General features: G+C 44.7%; 1 protein-coding gene and 1 pseudogene across 2 annotated transcripts; one reads left to right on the top strand and one right to left on the bottom strand.

Annotated features, from left to right (window-relative positions):
- Positions 1-909: 909 nt before the first annotated feature.
- LOC307214279 (glutamine amidotransferase-like class 1 domain-containing protein 3, mitochondrial) lies at positions 910-8,901 on the bottom strand (annotated as a pseudogene). The gene is made up of 4 exons (XR_013844012.1): positions 8,710-8,901; positions 4,773-4,944; positions 2,492-2,695; positions 910-1,197 (listed from the first exon to the last, which is right to left on the bottom strand). The product of XR_013844012.1 is annotated as a glutamine amidotransferase-like class 1 domain-containing protein 3, mitochondrial (transcript).
- An 882-nt stretch (positions 8,902-9,783) lies between these two features.
- Positions 9,784-16,896, top strand: CLN5 (CLN5 intracellular trafficking protein). The gene is made up of 4 exons (XM_079972978.1): positions 9,784-9,997; positions 11,856-12,021; positions 14,553-14,778; positions 16,315-16,896. The coding sequence occupies exons 1-4, from the start codon at positions 9,867-9,869 to the stop codon at positions 16,824-16,826; spliced, it is 1,035 nt and encodes a 344-aa protein (XP_079829104.1). The 5' UTR covers positions 9,784-9,866; the 3' UTR covers positions 16,827-16,896.
- Positions 16,897-17,793: the final 897 nt, after the last annotated feature.

Raw genomic sequence — 17,793 nt, 5'->3', positions numbered from 1 at the left:
ATGCCTATTCAAATTGATGGGGCTTACAAACCACTTCTGGCTTATGGTCCAACAACTATTTTACAATAGCACTGGCAGGACAATCCAAACCCTGGTTGGGCAGCAGGGGGGCAACTGCTGCACCCACAACCTTGACACTTGGGCCAGGCAAGGTGGAGTGGAAAATAGGGGGCAGGCAAATGGCTGTTCTGGAGGGTTTAGGTGACCCTGTGCAACAGTAGAGGAGTCAGAACAGGAGCTGGAGGGAGAAGTTGGCAAAAAAATGCCTTCCCCCAGCAGGAACTCAAGACAGGAGAGCAAGCTTGGATTTCACCCTATAAAAGCTGGTGCAATTGATAAGTGTCACTAAAATAGGTATTGTTTGCATACCCTGAGCAAAACAAAGTTCTTCTTTGGAGAACAATCACCTACCACTTGCTGTCATAATAAGGAGCTCCCAAAGGCTTCATATTGAGATCAGCAGCTAGCAGTACAAAGGCCAAACCCACCCAGAGCCCTGTAGATCAGGCAGGAGCAGGGAGACTTGTCTGTGGCAAGAGAACTGGGTGGTAGTGCACATTTAAAAATGTGATGGACCCTTGGTCCTGTTGGTTTCTGTTTCCTTCACTGTGCAGCAAAATGCTTGTCACGGGACATTGTTTTGCATTCCACAGTCAGAGAATGTGGCACATACTGCTTATCTTCCGCTGTGTGTGACGACGCTCTGTTTAGGCTCAAGATAAGATGAGCCGGTATCAGCTTCAGTTTCAGATGGGCCGAAGCTGGTCAAAATCTCATAGGTCCTTCCTTCATCACTTTTTCCAGTAAAACTGGTCTTGGACAGAGAGAACAATTTGATTATCTCAGGAGGAAGGACAGAAGGAAGACTAGGTTCAAAATACCAACGACTGAAGAAAGACTCTTGATCTCGGTGGCTTAATTATTTTTATTAATTCTACCGTATTTAACCAAAGCGTCATTTGTTAACACATTTACCAGCTGCAGCCAAGCCTGGCTTTCCCCCTTCATGCCAGTTTCAAGATTTCGGTAACCATGGTTCCAACCCCATCAAAAATTTGATGCAAAGGGGCTTTGCACATGAACGCGCAAGTGGTGACTATTTTGTTTGCGGAATCCACGTGGGCCTCGCTCACGTCTTTGCAGATGTGCTTGCAGCCAAGTTCTTCGATGGCCGCAGCTGTTTCAGCATCAGGAAACCTGCAAGGAAAGGAAATTAAACAAGAACTGCCTTTCCCTCACCACTGAAGTGCTGGCTTTGACCTTTAATGCCCTGGAAGGCTGAGGACCACCATACATCAAGGACGGCCCCCCCGTCCCCCGTATGAACCAAACCAGACCCTGTGGTCTTCATCAGAGGTCCTTCTGCATGGACCTCACCCAAGTGGACTGCAGAGTAGGGCTGGCGATATATCACACCAAACCAGTTTGAAGTCTATATCATGATAGCAGCTTCATAGTTTTTGACCTGGCAATATATTGTGAATCATGGTGTGTGTGTGTGCTATGCAGAAATCACAATGTGCTAAAAACCATGAAGCCAGCCAATGCCTCTACATAGCTCCATCCTTATTTTGGACATTGTCATATATCAATATATCACAATGTTTAGCTGGTGGCGCTGTGGTCTAAACCACTGAGCATAGGACTTGCCGATCAGAAGGTCGGCAGTTCAAATCCCCGTGACGGGGTGAGTTCCCGTTGCTGGGTCCCTGCTCCTGCCAACCTAGCAGTTTGAAGTAGATAAATAGGTACCACTCCAGCTGGAAGGTAAACGGCGTTTCCCTGCGCTGCTCTGGTTCGCCAGAAGCAGCTTAGTCATGCTGGCCACATGACCCGGAAGCTGTCTGCAGACAAACGCCGGCTCCGTCAGCCAATAAAGTGAGATGAGCGTCACAACCTCAGAGTCGATCACAACTGGACCTAATGGTCAGGGGTCCCTTTACCTTATTTCAGACATTGTGATATGTCGGTATATTGTGATGTGATATAGCGTGATGTTGGGTAGATGGGACTCGTCCTTATTAATATTTTACAGGAAGAGCATTTTTTGTATCGTACAGTGGTACCTCTGGTTACAGGCGCTTCAGGTTACAGACTCTGCTAACCCAGAAATAGTACCTCGGGTTAAGAACTTTACCTCAGAATGAGAACAGAAATCACACAGCAGTGGCGCGGGAGGCATCATTAGCTAAAGTGGTACCTCAGGTTAAGAACAGTTTCAGGTTAAGAATGGAACTCCGGAACAAATTAAGTTCTTAACCCGAGGTGCCACTATACTTTTTTCTGGTTTTAAAACAGGACATATAAAAGTGATTAAGTTGCTCTGCGTTTCTTTTGTACAAAGTGACCAATGAGTGTAATCAGCAACAACCAACAGAGAAAAACGATAGATTGGGGAAAGCTGTACATCACTGTAGCAGGTGGATCTTATGATTGACAGAGAATCAGCATGCGCACAGAATCAGATGATGCGCCAAACAAAATTCCATACCTCCCGTCTACATTTCTGTTGTGGCCGACGGTGACTTCACAGCCTGGGAAGACTTTCGCTGCCAGCACAGGGGAGATGCAGCACAAGCCAATGGGTTTCTTCGCGCTATGGAAGGTCTCGAGGGTGGACTTCACCAAGTTGTTGACAGTGCAGTTCTTTCCTTCCACCGCCCAGAACACAAGTTCTTCGCTACGCCAAAGCCCCCTAGAAGGGAGGGGGGAAAGATAAGAGCTTACTCGTTCATGTCAAGAAGAAACTTCCCATTATTGCCTCTTCCAACACAGCAGCGTTGCTGGTTGTCACCCAATGAGGCAACGCTTATTTGATATTGGCACAAAATTGGTTCAGCCCTGTGGAGCACTCTTCCAGTAGAGACTGAGCAAGCATCTTCTATGGTGAACATTTTGCTGATTCCCCCCCCCCCCCTTTGCTGCAAGGTGTATGAGGATGCTGAAGATAACCCACCTCCTGTAATAGTTTGTGATCTATTTTCAAAAAATGTTTTATGTGTCATACAAATGATAACCAATGTTGGAAATGCAAAGAAAAAGAAGGTACCTTTTACCATATGTGGTGGACATGTCCTAAGGTGAAAGACTTCTGGGGGAAAATTTATAATGAATTGAAAAAAATGTTGAAAAACACATTTATTAAGAAACCAGAAGCCTTTCTCCTTGGAATAATAGGACTAGAACTGCCCAAAAAAGATGTTAGACTGTTTTTGTATGCCACTACAGCGGCAAGACTTTTATTGGCCAAAAATTGGAAATCGCAAGAAATACCAACAATAGATGAATGGCAGACGAAGATGTTGGATTTTTTGGAACTGGCCGACCTGACTGGAAGAATCCGGGACCAGAAAGAGGAGGAGACACAAGACTGGAAGAAATTTAAGGAATATCTAGCGAAATATTGTAATATAATTAGAAGTCACTTAAAAGTAATAAATAGGCTTAGGCTTAGAATAAGAATGTGTTGTAAAACATTAAGGACTAGAATACTAGTAAAAGAGGAGGATAGTAAATGGAAGGAGTCAATTTCAATAGAAATATGATTTTGGAGAACTGTTACAAGTTGATTACAGTGGTGCCCCGCAAGACGAACGCCTCGCAAGACGGAAAACACGCTAGACGAAAGAGTTTTCCGTTTCAGAGGTGCTTCGCAAGACAAATTTCCTATGGGTTTGCTTCGCAACACGAAAATGTCTTGCGAGTTTTTCTGACTTTTTTTTCCTCCCCCCCTTTTTCTAAGCCGTTAAGCCGCTTATCCGCTAAGCCGCTAATAGCGCTAATCCGCTAATGTGCTTGCTTCGCAAGACGAAAAAACTGCTAGACGAAGAGACTCGCGGAACGGATTCTTTTCGTCTTGCGAGGCACCACTGTACAATGAAATTCAGTTAGGGGGGACTCGAGGAAGCCAATTAACAATGTAAGGCAATTTGGGTTTTGGAAGAAATAATTCTTTTTATGTTTTTCTTTTGTATTGTAATGTGTTTTCTTTTGCTGTGTTTTGTAATGTCTTTTCTTTTTCTTATAAATTTGGAAAAGCAATAAAAAATTTTTTGAAAAACCAAAACAAAAAATGTTTTATGTGGCCTTTATCGTGTGCATTAGAATCGTGCAAACCACTTTCATTTTTTAAATTTATTTATTTATTTATAAAATAAATAAATGTGGAATGTAGAAATGGGGATTATAGGCTGGTTTTTGTTGTGTATTTGTGTATAAAAATTTAATAAACTAAATACCGTATTTTTCGCTCTATAAGACGCACCAGACCACAAGACGCACCTAGTTTTTGGAGGAGGAAAACAAGAAAAAAAATATTCTGAATCTCAGAAGCCAGAACAGCAAGAGGGATCGCTACGCAGTGAAAGCAGCAATCCCTCTTGCTGTTCTGGCTTCTGGGATAGCTGCGCAGCCTGCATTCCCTCCATAAGACGCACACACATTTCCCCTTACTTTTTAAGAGGGAAAAAGTGAGTCTTATAGAGCAGAAAATATGGTAAATAAAATGCACTATGCTTTGCGGGAGGGAGTATTGTTGCAGTGAGGTGCAGTATTAGAATCTAGTTATAGAGTCCCAGCTCACAGTGCTGAGCACACTGAACTGGTGCAAATGATTTTTACGGTTCACAAAATAAGTGAGTGTTAAACTAATTCATTTGTAGCGCAATCCTAAACATGTCCTTTCAAATGCAAATCCTGTGGAATTTAATAGAGCTTACTCCGAGGCATGTAGGATTGCAGATTTGATTAGTTTATTTTTTTAAAATGCTCACCTGGAAAAATTATTGCATCAAATTCACCGACTTTCAACTCGGCCAAATCCTGGATGTCCCCTCTTGCAAGTCTAGCACTTTCAACTAAAACATTTCTCTTTTCTTCACTTGGACTACCCTTCAAATGATCAACAACGTGCATCTGCTCAATATTTGGTGCAAATATCTTTACCTGAAAAAGAAAAGGGAACACAAATACATATGTGTTACAAAGTAGCACTTTTGCTAGTTGCAAGAGTCAAGATTAACCATGGGTTTTTTTTGCCAATTTTAAGCAAGATAATTTTGCAAGTACCAACATTTCAAGAGGTTTCTGAAATTCCAAAACAACAAAGCATAGGGATTTCAGCATCAATTGGTATTTTAGGTAGCAAGATCTTTAAAACAGGGCTAAATGTTGCCTTTAATATAGACACATTTTTTAAAAAAAAAAAAAAAGACTGACCTTACACTGGGCAACAATTTTTTACTTTTTGAATGTTGTCTAGATTTCTACAAGTGATTTAGAGTATTTTTGCACTGCTGAATCAGGAAATGGCATCCGTTTCTCTCCATCAGGTCATGTTTTTGTGCTATGTTGATTTGAAAAAAATCAGATCTTGTGACAAAATCAACTACATTTTTGTGGCATTATCTACCCCAGTTCAAATAAGAATACAGTGGTACCTCGGGTTACATATGCTTCAGGTTACATACGCTTCAGGTTACAGACTCCGCTAACCCAGAAATAGTACCTCGGGTTAAGAACTTTGCTTCAGGATGAGAACAGAAATTGTGCTCCGGCGGCGTGGCGGCAGTGGGAGGCCCCATTAGCTAAAGTGGTGCTTCAGGTTAAGAACAGTTTCAGGTTAAGAACAGACCTCCAGAATGAATTAGGTACTTAATCTGAGGTACCACTGTATAGTGTTTTCATTTAAAGTTGTAAAATAAACGATACTAAACGTTTGCAGAATGTGCTTTCCAGTGATACAGTCACAGACCATATTTTGTCAATGTTTAGTAAAATAACTTGCAGTGTATTTTCAATTTAATGGCATTCAGTACGGTGCTGAACCTATTTAACTCAGACACAAGTCCCATTGAGTTCAATGAGACATAAAACCTAGTGAGCACAGAACTGGAGCCTCGTTTCGTTTTCAAGACTGCAATCCTATGCACTCCTTTGCAGAATCCTAAACTCTGCTGAACACAGAGGCTTGTTTACAAGCCAGCAAGCAGAAGATTGAAGGCATCGAGATTGCCAAAGACAGCTTGACCTCGCAGAAAGGAACAGGCAAGAGACATTTTCCGTGGAAAAACGCTCTGTGGGTGGGAGAAAGGCCTTTTTTTCTGCTATAAATAATAAATAAATAAATAAATAAATAAATAAATAAATAAATAAATAAATTTTATTTATATCCCGCCCTCCCCAGCCGAAGCTGGGCTCAGGGCGGCTAACAACAATCAAAATAATCCAACGATTCTAAAAACATTTCATTATAAAAATTAATTAAGATCAAATTGATGGCAACCGATTAAGCAAAATTCTGTGCAGTTTGCCAGAGGAGGGGGGTCAGGCTGCGCCCTGACCAAAGGCCTGGTGGAACAGCTCTGTCTTGCAGGCCCTGCGGAAAGATGTCAAGTCCCGCAGGGCCCTCGTCTCTTGTGACAGAGCGTTCCACCAGATTGGAGCCACAGCCGAAAAAGCCCTGGCTCTAGTTGAGGCCAGCCTAACCTCTCTGTGGCCTGGGGTCTTCAGGATGTTTTTATTTGCAGACCGTAAGTTCCTCTGTGGGACATACCAGGAGCTCAGTTCCAGCACCTCCCAGGGGGGGCTCCATTGCCATTATAAGAGAACAAGGGAGGCATTCATGGTGAGTTCTCGCACCTCTTTTTCTAGAAAAACTATCACTGAATGAGAGCATATGCAGGTCTTCCTCCCTCTCCCTGTGTGCCTGTGTGCAGTTATAAATGCAGCTACAATGACAGTCATAAATGCAGTGCAATTATTCCACCACTTCCTTTCTAAAGCATGGCATGCCTTGGTTCTTCTTTTACTCTGAAAGATTGGCATTAAAGAGGGCTAGGATAGAGTGATGTGGAGGAGACAAATGCTAGCCACTATGTAGAAAAGCCACACAAACTTTTAACAATAGCCCGAGACCTCAAACTTAACCCCCATGACAACACAGTGAAATCGTATTACAGCTGTGGGCAGGATCACAGCGGGTTGGACTAGATGGCCATGGGGTTTTTCCTTCTGATATAGAAAAACAGGGGTCCCCTAAGTCCATGATCAAGGGTGGCGCTGTGGGTTAAACCACAGAGCCTAGGACTTGCTGATCAGAAGGTCGGCGGTTCGAATCCCTGCGACGAGGTGAGCTCCCGTTGCTTGGTCCCAGCTCCTGCTAACCTAGCAGTTCGAAAGCACATCAAAGTGCAAGTAGATAAATAGGTACCGCTCTGGCAGAAAGGTAAACGGCGTTTCCGCGTTGTAATGGGATAAGGGGTTGCTTGTGCGTAAGCGCTAAAACGCTCCCAGTTTTGTAGTTAGTTTGGCTGCCTTAATCACTGGCAGAATCCGTCAGTGGGCGTTTCCTGAATTTCTTCCAACATAAAAGCTCTTTGACAGAAAGTCTCCTCCTTGATTCTCTGCGCGACAGCTTTCTGCGCAGAGTGGGCGTTCCAAGGGGAGGTCCTGAGCTCTCCCCACTGGCCTCGCTTGAAGCGTCTCTGAGCCTCACCTCCTTCCCTTCTTCTTCAGCGGAAACTCTCCCTCTCCCCCTGCTGGTTCCCTCCTCAGCATCCGAGGGTCTCCCAGCATCCGAGAGCCTCTCCACCACCCTGAGCTCCGATGGCAGTTCCCTGACACGCGTGCTGCTCTGGTTTGCCAGAAGCGGCTTAGTCATGCTGGCCACATGACCCGGAAGCTGTATAAAGCCAATAAAGCGAGATGAGCACCGCAACCCCAGAGTCGGCCACGACTGGACCTAATCGTCAGGGGTCCCTTTACCTTACCTTTAAGTCCATGATCGGTCAGAGGTGAATGGATGGGGGCAGGAAGCAGGTCTTTATTTTTATTTTTCTGTAGCAACCAAATTCCCTCCCTTCCTAGCAAGGAGGCCAGAAACACCCAGAACCAAGAAGAAACACAATAATAATATTAATATTATTTATACCCCACCCATCTGGCTGAGTTTCCCCAGCCACTCTGGGAGGCTCCCAACAGAATATTAAAAACACGATAAAACATGAGACTTTAAAAACTTCCCTAAACAGGGCTGCCTTCATCTCTTTTAAGGGTTTTCATTTTGGCATGGAGAAGGCAGACATCCTCTCTACAAACTGTCAGAAATTACATCACACCTGATTAAGGTGGCAGAGGAAATATTGAGGGTCTTTAGGAGAGCCAAGATGGCTTTTGGATTGCTCTCCTGTACTGTTTTAGACATAAAAAATTCCTTCCTGTAGCACCTTAAGAGACCAACTAAGTTTGTTATTGGTATGAGCTTTCGTGAACAAACTTAGTTGGTCTCTAAGGTGCTACTGGAAGGAATTTTTTTATTTTGTTTCGGCTACGGCAGACCAAAATGTCTAAATATGGTACCTGTTTTAGACATGTGGTTTATATGCTTATGTATGTGCATTTACTTTGTGCAATTATCCACATTTATCCTATATTTGAGACCTTAGAGGTCCTATAACACTTCCAACTCTACAATTCTATGATTCTATCCTGAGGAAATTGCAAGAGATCCTTGCACGCAGTTTGCTTGCTTGCGCGCACGAAGTTTAAGCCGTGGGCAGGTGGGTTGGGCGGATTTTGCACGACAGGGCACGAGAGGAGGAACAATCCTATTATTGTAGAGTCGGAAGGGACCCCAGGGGTCATCTAGTCCACACACAGCCCTGCAAGGAATACCCCCCTTTTGCACTTTTAGAGGGTCGCCAGCCTCACCTCCGCTCCAGCCCGGCTCAGGTGCACCAGGACGGCGGACGCCTCGTGGATCTCGCTGCCGTCGAAGACCCCGCAGCCAGCCAAGACCACGGCCACGCGCTTCCCCATCCTCGCCCGCGGGTCCCCCGCGTCCACGGAGGAAGAGGCCGCAGGAAGGAAGGATCTGGGGCGGGATCCCAGGATCTGGGGCGGGATCCCACCCGCCCCCTGCTGGTCCGGAAGAAGAGCCGTCGGGGCGGCGCTTTCTGTGACCCTTGGAGACGGGAGGACAGGAAAGACTTCGCGTCCTGGGATGCAAAGACGTCTGTTCCCCTTTCGTTTCGGAGCGCAATGCGCGCTGATTTTGCAGCACATAAGAGGATAATCTTATGTTTGATCCGGCGTGCACGTCCAAAAAAAAAAAAAGCTTTTCACGTGTGAATATGATGATATTTAGTTTTTCCCTTTGTAAGAGTAATCTGTGCTGATTGCAACACCTCTCCGAAACTGTCTGGTCTAAGGGTAGCTAAGACATATTTGAAACGAGCTAAAAGCCTGGGGATTTTAAAAGCCTAAACTGCAACCCCGGATCCGACGCTTTGTGCAAGGTGACCCACTCGCTCTCCGGCCACTGCATCTAAACCCCCCCCCCCAAAAAAAAAAAACCTACAGCAGAGATATGGAATCAGAGAACTGTAGAGCTGGAAGGGAGCCAGGGGTCGTCTAGTCCAGTGTTTCCCAACCTTGTGCCTCCAGCTGTTTTTGAACTACAACTCCCATCATCCCTGACTAGCAAGACCAGTGGCAAGGGATGATGGGAATTGTAGTCCAAAAAACAGCTGGAGGCACAAGGTTGGGAAACATAACCCCCTGCCGTGCGGGAATCTCAGCTGAAAGGCTTCCTTCTCCATGCGCAAAGAACAAACGACCCAGTGGGGTTGAGAGAGCCGGGAGATCTGATTTCCCCCATCGCGATCGCGGGACAGAAACCAGAGGCAGAGAGGAGAGGGAAATAATAGCAGAAGCTCTTGCCCCAAGCGCACTGAGCATGTGCCCGACCCCTCGGCATGTGACGGGCTGAACTTTGCTCAGCTGACTGCTGGGCGGGCGAGAGAAACGCGGAAGCGGAGCTGGCCTGCCCTGCGCCGCTTGCTTTCTGCTTGCGGGGAGGCTGCATCATGGCTGCGGGCGGGGAGCCGCCGCGTCTGTGGCTGACGCTGCTTTTGCTGCTGCTGCTGCAGCTGGGGACGCCCTGCTGCAGCTCGACGTGCGGCTCTCCGGGGCAGCAGGGGTGGCCTGTGCCTTACAGGTGAGAGGACGCGTATGGGGAGGGGAGAGGGTCGTCGGGCAGGATCCCGACCCCTGCGGCCGCCTACTATAGCAGGTGGGGTGATGGCTCACTTCCTTTTTTAAAAAAATAATATTTATTGCTTTTAAACTTTACAAAGAAAAAGAAAGAGAAGAGGGAAAAAGTGGGAAAAAATACAATACAATATATAAACAATACACAACACAACACCAACATAATAAACTAAACAAAACCAAACGAAAACAATTTAAAGCACACCTTACCATACCAATACTTAACTTTCATTCCCTTGTTTCAAAGACCTCCTCTCACCTCCCTTTTTGTATTCCACTTCTATTAATTGTTTCAGCAAATCCTTTCCATCTTCCTCTATTTCTGTCATATAATTGTCTTAACATATTTTAACCTTATTTCCCCTTTAATACTCTAATAATCTATTCATACTTAATTCCTTATAACATTTCTACTAAAGCCATATAACTTCATTCCAACATTTTTCTAACACTCATTAATTTTGCATTATTTCTATAAATAGTCTTTAAACTTTTTCCAATCGGTGATGGCTCACTTCCAGGGGATGGCAAGAGAGGTTTGGGCTCCCCATCCAAAAATTAGGATTTGCAAGCTTCTTTCCCCTCCTCTCCCCTGCCCCCCCCCCCCAAATCTGAGGGACCCTCTGAGCATATTTGGGGAGGGCGGATGCCAGGGGGAGGAAAGGAAGAAGTCCTGTTGTGTCAGTGGAGCTTCAGATGTCCAGAGTGGGATCATAGAATTGTAGAGCTGGAAGAGATGACACCTGGCTTGAGAGCAGTACATGTGAAAAGGATCTAGGAGTCTTGGTTGACCACAAACTTGACATGAGCCAACAGTGTGATGCGGCAGCTAAAAAAGCCAATGCAATTCTGGGCTGCATCAATAGGAGTATAGCATCTAGATCAAGGGAAGTAATAGTGCCACTGTATTCTGCTCTGGTCAGACCTCACCTGGAGTACTGTGTCCAGTTCTGGGCACCACAGTTCAAGAAGGACACTGACAAACTGGAACGTGTCCAGAGGAGGGCAACCAAAATGGTCAAAGGCCTGGAAGCGATGCCTTATGAGGAACGGCTAAGGGAGCTGGGCATGTTTAGCCTGGAGAAGAGGAGGTTAAGGGGTGATATGATAGCCATGTTCACATATATAAAAGGATGTCACATAGAGGAGGGAGAAAGGTTGTTTTCTGCTGCTCCAGAGAAGCGGACATGGAGCAATGGTTCCAAACTACAAGAAAGAAGATTCCACCTAAACATTAGGAAGAACTTCCTGACAGTAAGAGCTGTTCAACAGTGGAATTTGCTGCCAAGGAGTGTGGTGGAGTCTCCTTCTTTGGAGGTCTTTAAGCAGAGGCTTGACAACCATATGTCAGGAGTGCTCTGATGGTGTTTCCTGCTTGGCAGGGGGTTGGACTCGATGGCCCTTGTGGTCTCTTCCAACTCTATGATTCTATGATTCTATGAGATCCAGGGGTCATCTAGTCCAAGCCGCTGCAGTGCAGGAATCCTGCCTACAGGCGTCCCTGGGTGGTCTCAAACCACCAGCCTTATGGTTAACAGCCAGGTGCGAGCAATGCAGGATTCCAGATGGGACGCTTTTTCAACACAGATGGCTCATGTGCACGCAGTGGTGACTTGTCAGGGGCTGAGCAGTCTCAAAATGGGGAGATTAAGTATAATTATGGGATGTGGCTCTGCGAGAGAGAAAACTCAAGAGTTGTGCAAGCAAGCAATGACTTCCAGTTTATGGCCGTTTCTTTTTTTAAATCTGAACTTTTGGGTTTAATCAAAAAAATTTAAAAAAACAACACATTTATTTTAATGCAGGCGTTTTGATTACCGCCCTAAAACAGACGCCTACTGTCAGGCTCGTTACACTTTCTGCCCAACTGGCTCTCCCATTCCGGTGATGAGAGATGACGATGTCCTGGAAGTATTTCGGTTACAGGCACCTGTCTGGGAATTCAAATATGGAGATCTCCTTGGTCATGTGGTAAGGTCACATGTGTCTCCTCCTCTGTTTTGTCAGCCTTTTGCATCCCAATTAACCTAGATTTCAAAAAGTGCAATACAGAACTGACATTCTTAATTTGATTAACTATAGACCGTGTAAATATATTCAGAAAACATTGTTTACCACTTTTCTGGCAACAGGAGAGTGTTAGAAAATGTTCTGAGAATTTTTAAGTAACAGCTTTGAAAGAAGCAATCTTTAAATGGCACTTTCAGGGCGATTTTTATTTTTTGTTTTATTATTATTCCTGGCTAGTGCCAGTCACAGGCATGTGACAGTAATTCGCTCCCTCCTTCCAGATATTCAGCGTGTAAAAGTTTCTCTGTTCCTGCAGAGAAATCACGGGACGTCCACTTCCTGGAACTGCGCCATTTCCCCAGCTTGCTTTGTTATTTTATAGCATTCATAGTGTTGCCTTTCCTGCCATCCAAGGCATGTTACCAAAAATCCCAGTACAACAGCATAATTGGCCAATTAGTCTTACGAGCTGTGCAAAGTATGGCTCACTGATTCTCATAGTTGGTCTGCAATTTCTAGATTGTGTGAACACTTACCTAGGAGCAAAGCCCATTGAAAATTAAGCGTGATTTACTTTTGAGTATGCATGCAGTGGGTCAGGCTCTTACCCATGTGTAGGCAAACTAAGGCCTGGGGGCCGGATCTGGCCCAATCGCCTCCTAAATCCGGTCCATGGACTGTCCGGGAATCAGCCTGTTTTTTGCATGAGCAGAATGTGTCCTTTTATTTAAAATGCATCTCGGGGGTATTTCTGGGGCCTGCCTGGTGTTTTTACATGAGTAGAATGTGTCCTTTTATTTAAAATACACCTCTGGGTTATTTGTGGGGCACAGGAATTCGTTCATTCCCCCCCCCCAAATATAGTCCGGCCCCCCACAAGGTCTGAGAGACAGTGGACTGCTGAAAAAGTTTGCTGACCCCTGCTCTTACCATTCAATCCTCTGTGTGATTACTTAGACTCACGTCTCAATTGTATTTAGTGGGGCTTACTCCCATGTAAGTGTTCATAGGATTCTAGAGCAGTGTTAGAAACTCAGATATGTAAGCTAATTGCCAGATGGCACCTGACACCTAGGTTATGATCACCACGATGGAATTTCTTGGCAATGATTTTTTTTTGCACTGCCTTTTATTATTCTTATTATTCATTTCTGTACCGGTTTATAATTTATTTATTTTTAAATCGCAAGGTGATTTACAACACGTTAAAGTATCCAATAAAACAATCCAAAATAAATTGCAAGCTTCCAGGAAAATATTTCAGATCCTTTCCCCATATTTATTCACCTACTTAATTTATATAGCAGTAGTACTCTAGGAAGCCAGGGTGGTGCAGCGGTTAGAGTGTTAAACTAGGACCTGTGAGATCAGGGTTTGAATCCGTGCTCAGTCATGAAGCTCACCTTGGAGACAGTCACAGCCTTTTAACCTCCCTTACAGGATCATGGTAGGGATAAACTGAGGGGGTGTGTGAACCATGTACCTCTTGGAGAGAAAAAAGGGGGGATCTAAATGCAATGAGTAAGCTCTTCTTAAGCAGGAGGGGTCGGCCAGATGGAGATGTCAGTTGCCACCATATATCTATCATATGTGATGGACCTGTAAAAGTCCATAAAAGGGTAAAAGAGTATTGGGAAATAATTCATAATGAATTGAAAAAAAGGTTTAAAAGTACTTCCCCCCCAAAAAACTAGAGTCCTTTTTGTTGGGGCTAATTCAAACTGAAAATCCCAGGTGTCAAAAAAGGTTATTTATGTATGCCACTACTGCAGCGCATGTTTTGTTAGCCCAAAAATGGAAAACGAGCAAAGTCCCAACTAAAGAAGAATGGCAACTTAAGCTGATGGAATATGCGCAGTTTGTGGACCTAACATCTAGAATAAGAGAACAAGAAGAAAAGGTGTTTAAAGAAGATTGGAAAATGTTTATTGAATATATGGAGGGAAACTGTGTATATTTGAAAACGTGGGCAGCATTAAGATGAATTCAACAGTGTAAATAAGTTTTGATGGATGTAATAATGGAATACTGAATGGATCAGTTTATATAAAATATGCAGGGATTTATGTTATGCAAAATGAACCATGGAACGAGAGGAAGGGAAATCATTGATATTTTAAGGCTGTTTAAATGAATATTCTAAAATGTAAAACAGAAAATTTAATAAAAATTATCTGGAAAAAGAGAGATTTCAGTTGCCAACCTGGCATCCAGAGAGCTCCATGTGGTCGCAATTGGACCTGCACCAGCCGCAAAACGTGCCTGGCTAATTTCTAACAGTGCCTTGGAGCAAAAAGGGGAAACCTGTGGCTTTTCAGATGTTTCTGGACTGCAGCTTCCATGGTCCCTGACCATTGCTGAGTGGTGCTGATGAGAGTTCTGGTCCGACCACACTGGCTCCCCACCCCTGAGTTAGAGTCCATATAGAGAGAAGAAATGTGGAATGATGAACGAAGGCATGCCTTCGCTTGTGTTGGTTATTCCTCTTTTAGAAGATCATGCACGACGCTGTCGGTTTCAAGAGCTCTGTATCGGGGAAGAACTACACAATGGAGTGGTATGAGCTCTTCCAGCTGGGCAATTGCACGTTTCCTCATCTACGGCCCAATGTGCTTGCCCCTTTTTGGTGCAATCAGGGGGCCGCCTGCTTTTATGAAGGAATAGATGACGCTCATTGGAAGGAGAACGGGACCTTGGTTCTGGTGACCACAATCTCAGGTAAACATGCAAACATTGTCATGGGGCTTGTTGACGTGGTGGGGATTCAGAAGTTGTTGACGTGGTGGGGATTCAGAAGAGAGGTTAGGCTGGCCTCAACTAGAGCCAGGGCCTTCTCGGCTGCGGCTCCAATCTGGTGGAACGCTCTGTCACAAGAGACTAGGGCCCTGCGGGACCTGACATCTTTCCGCAGGGCCTGCAAGACAGAGTTGTTCCACCAGGCCTTTGGTCAGGGCGCAGCCTGACTCCCTCCTTTGGCAACCTGCACAGAATCTTGCTTAATCGGTTGCCATTAATTTGATTTTAATTAATTTTTATAATGAAATATTTTTGAATGTGTGATTATTTGATTGTTTGATTATTTGATTATTGTTAGCCGCCCTGAGCCCGGCTTCGGCTGGGGAGGGCGGGATATAAATAAAATTTATTATTATTATTATTATTTTGGGCTTGGTTCAGGCCAGTAAGAAATCTGAGGGTGTTACTGTATATCCATATATCTTTGCAAATTGCCTGCAATCCTCATCCGACTTTTCTGGGAACAATCCTTTGTAAAATTAATCAGACTTTCATTTGAGTAGATGTGGTTAGTGTTAGAATTCCTGCTCCATGATTGCAGTTATGGGATTGTTGTCTATCACATGACGGTATATGTTTTGACTCCACAGAGTGGGAAGTGACAAAGACATGTTTGTGTTACTGTGTTCCGTGAAGTGGGACTACTGTCCTTCGTTCTTTTTCTCTTTGCTGTCTGATGCTAGAGAGAGAGGGAGCCATGTTGCAGTGCTCCGTGTGTGTGTTTATATGTAAATAAAGTAGATTAGCCCAAATGCTGAGTTGCTGAGGTCTGTTATGCAAGATGCGCAAACTCTGCGGATCCCTAAGTGTGCCGATGTCTGTTGGCATCGGTCGCTGGGATGTTCGGGCTGAAGAAAGCTTTTGAAGCTCCTGAATGATCGTCCAGGAGGGAGAGAACATGCCAGTTGGGCATGTGTCTCCGCCAGAGTCCTACTCGAGTGTAGGCTGAACTCCGGACAGTTAGAGCCTCTGTTTTCTGTGGAGCTGAGAAGATCTCCAGAGGTCTTCAGATTTGAACACTTCGTGGACACAGATTCTGTGTCGTCATGTGCTTATACCAGGCATTCTGGTGTTCCTTCTGAAATAAATTTCAAAAAGTGACTGCTATGCTTGCATAGGAGCATCAGCCCAGCCTGTCAGGGAACACTGAGAGCCAGTGGGGTGTAGTGGTTAGTGCGTCGAACCCTGGGAGACACGGATTCAAGCCCATACTCTGCCATAAAGCCGACTGAGAGCCCTTGAGTGTCTCTCAGCTTAACCTATACCTCACAGGATTGTTGTGGGGATTAAACAAGGAGGGAAGCATGTATGCTCCGCTGAGCTGCTTGAAGAAAAAGGTGGGAAAGGCTGCAGAATTAAGCAGGTTATTTTAAAGCACAGATAGTATTCAGCTGTGCAGATATGATTCTCCTATCTCCTTCCCGTAGTGTGATACTGTGTTTTCTTCTTCTTGTACAGGAACTATGTTTAATCAAATGGCGAAATGGGTGAAATACGACAACGAAACTGGCATTTACTACGAGACGTGGATGGTCAAAGAGAGCCCGGAGGAGCAGGCCAGAGTGTGGTTTGAGCCTTACGAATGCTCCAAGTTTGTACAGAGGACATACCAAAAGCTGGCCGAGCTGGGGGCCATTTTTAAGAAGATACAAACAAATTACACCACTATTACTCTCTTCAGTGGAGAGCCCACCTGCTTTGGAAATGAAACGGCTATATTTGGACCACATGGAAACAAAACGCTAGCTCTGGCCATTAGAGACTTCTATTCTCCTTTCAAACCTTATCATTCCGTCAAAGAGTTCTTTCTAAACCTCTTGAGGATATTTGATGAAGTGGCTGTGGACCATCAATTTTACCTCTTCTATAACTTGGAATATTGGTTTCTGCCAATGAAATATCCTTTCATGAAAATAGCCTATGAAGAAATCCCATTGCCTCATTCAAACAGCTCAAAGTTGGGCGTGTAGTTTTTCTTAATGACTTTTTTTTTGGTATAAAGACGAAAGAAAGCAAAATAAAACCCGCAAACCCATTTTATGCTGAGTTGCCTCAGATGTCTTTCAGGTTGACAAAGATGCCTGAAACTACTGGGATTTGTTGTTGTTGTTGTTTAGTCGTTTAGTCGTGTCCGACTCTTCGTGACTCCATGGACCAGAGCACGCCAGGCACTCCTGTCTTCCACTGCCTCCCGCAGCTTGGTCAGACTCATGCTGGTAACCTCGAAAACACTATCCAACCATCTCGTCCTCTGTCGCCCCCTTCTCCTTGTGCCCTCCATCTTTCCCAACATCAGGGTCTTCTCCAGGGAGTCTTCTCTTCTCATGAGGTGGCCAAAGTACTGGAGCCTCAGCTTCACAATCTGTCCTTCCAGTGAGCACTCAGGGCTGATTTCCTTCAGAATGGAGAGGTTTGATCTTCTTGCAGTCCATGGGACTCTCAAGAGTCTCCTCCAGCACCATAATTCAAAAGCATCAATTCTTCGGCGATCAGCCTTCTTTATGGTCCAGCTCTCACTTCCATACATCACTACTGGGAAAACCATAGCTTTAACTATACGGACCTTTGTTGGCAAGGTGATGTCTCTACTTCTCAAGATGCTGTCTAGGCCTGTCATTGCCCTTCTCCCAAGAAGCAGGCATCTTTTAATTTCGTGGCTGCTGTCACCATCTGCAGTGATCATGGAGCCCAAGAAAGTAAAATCTCTCACTGCCTCCATTTCTTCCCCTTCTATTTGCCAGGAGGTGATGGGACCAGTAGCCATGATCTTCGTTTTTTTGATTTTGAGCTTCAGACCATATTTTGCACTCTCCTCTTTCACCCTCAATAAAAGGTTCTTTAATTCCTCCTCACTTTCTGCCATCAAGGTTGTGTCATCTGCATATCTGAGGTTGTTGATATTTCTTCCGGCAATCTTAATTCCGGCTAGGGATTCAT

This window comes from Podarcis cretensis, assembly GCF_951804945.1.
Source record: "Podarcis cretensis genome assembly, chromosome: 4".
Taxonomy (NCBI): Eukaryota; Metazoa; Chordata; class Lepidosauria; order Squamata; family Lacertidae; genus Podarcis; species Podarcis cretensis.
Note: the sequence above shows the minus strand (reverse complement) of the source record. Positions and strands in the feature narration are given on the sequence as shown.

Excerpts from the sequence above, each read along its gene's own strand:
- CLN5 (XM_079972978.1), top strand. The coding sequence starts at position 9,867 with ATGGCTGCGGGCGGGGAGCCGCCGCGTCTGTGGCTGACGCTGCTTTTG. Across the intron at positions 12,022-14,552 it reads GAGATCTCCTTGGTCATGTG|AAGATCATGCACGACGCTGT; the intron begins GTAAGGTCACAT and ends TTCCTCTTTTAG. Across the intron at positions 14,779-16,314 it reads TCTGGTGACCACAATCTCAG|GAACTATGTTTAATCAAATG; the intron begins GTAAACATGCAA and ends CTTCTTGTACAG.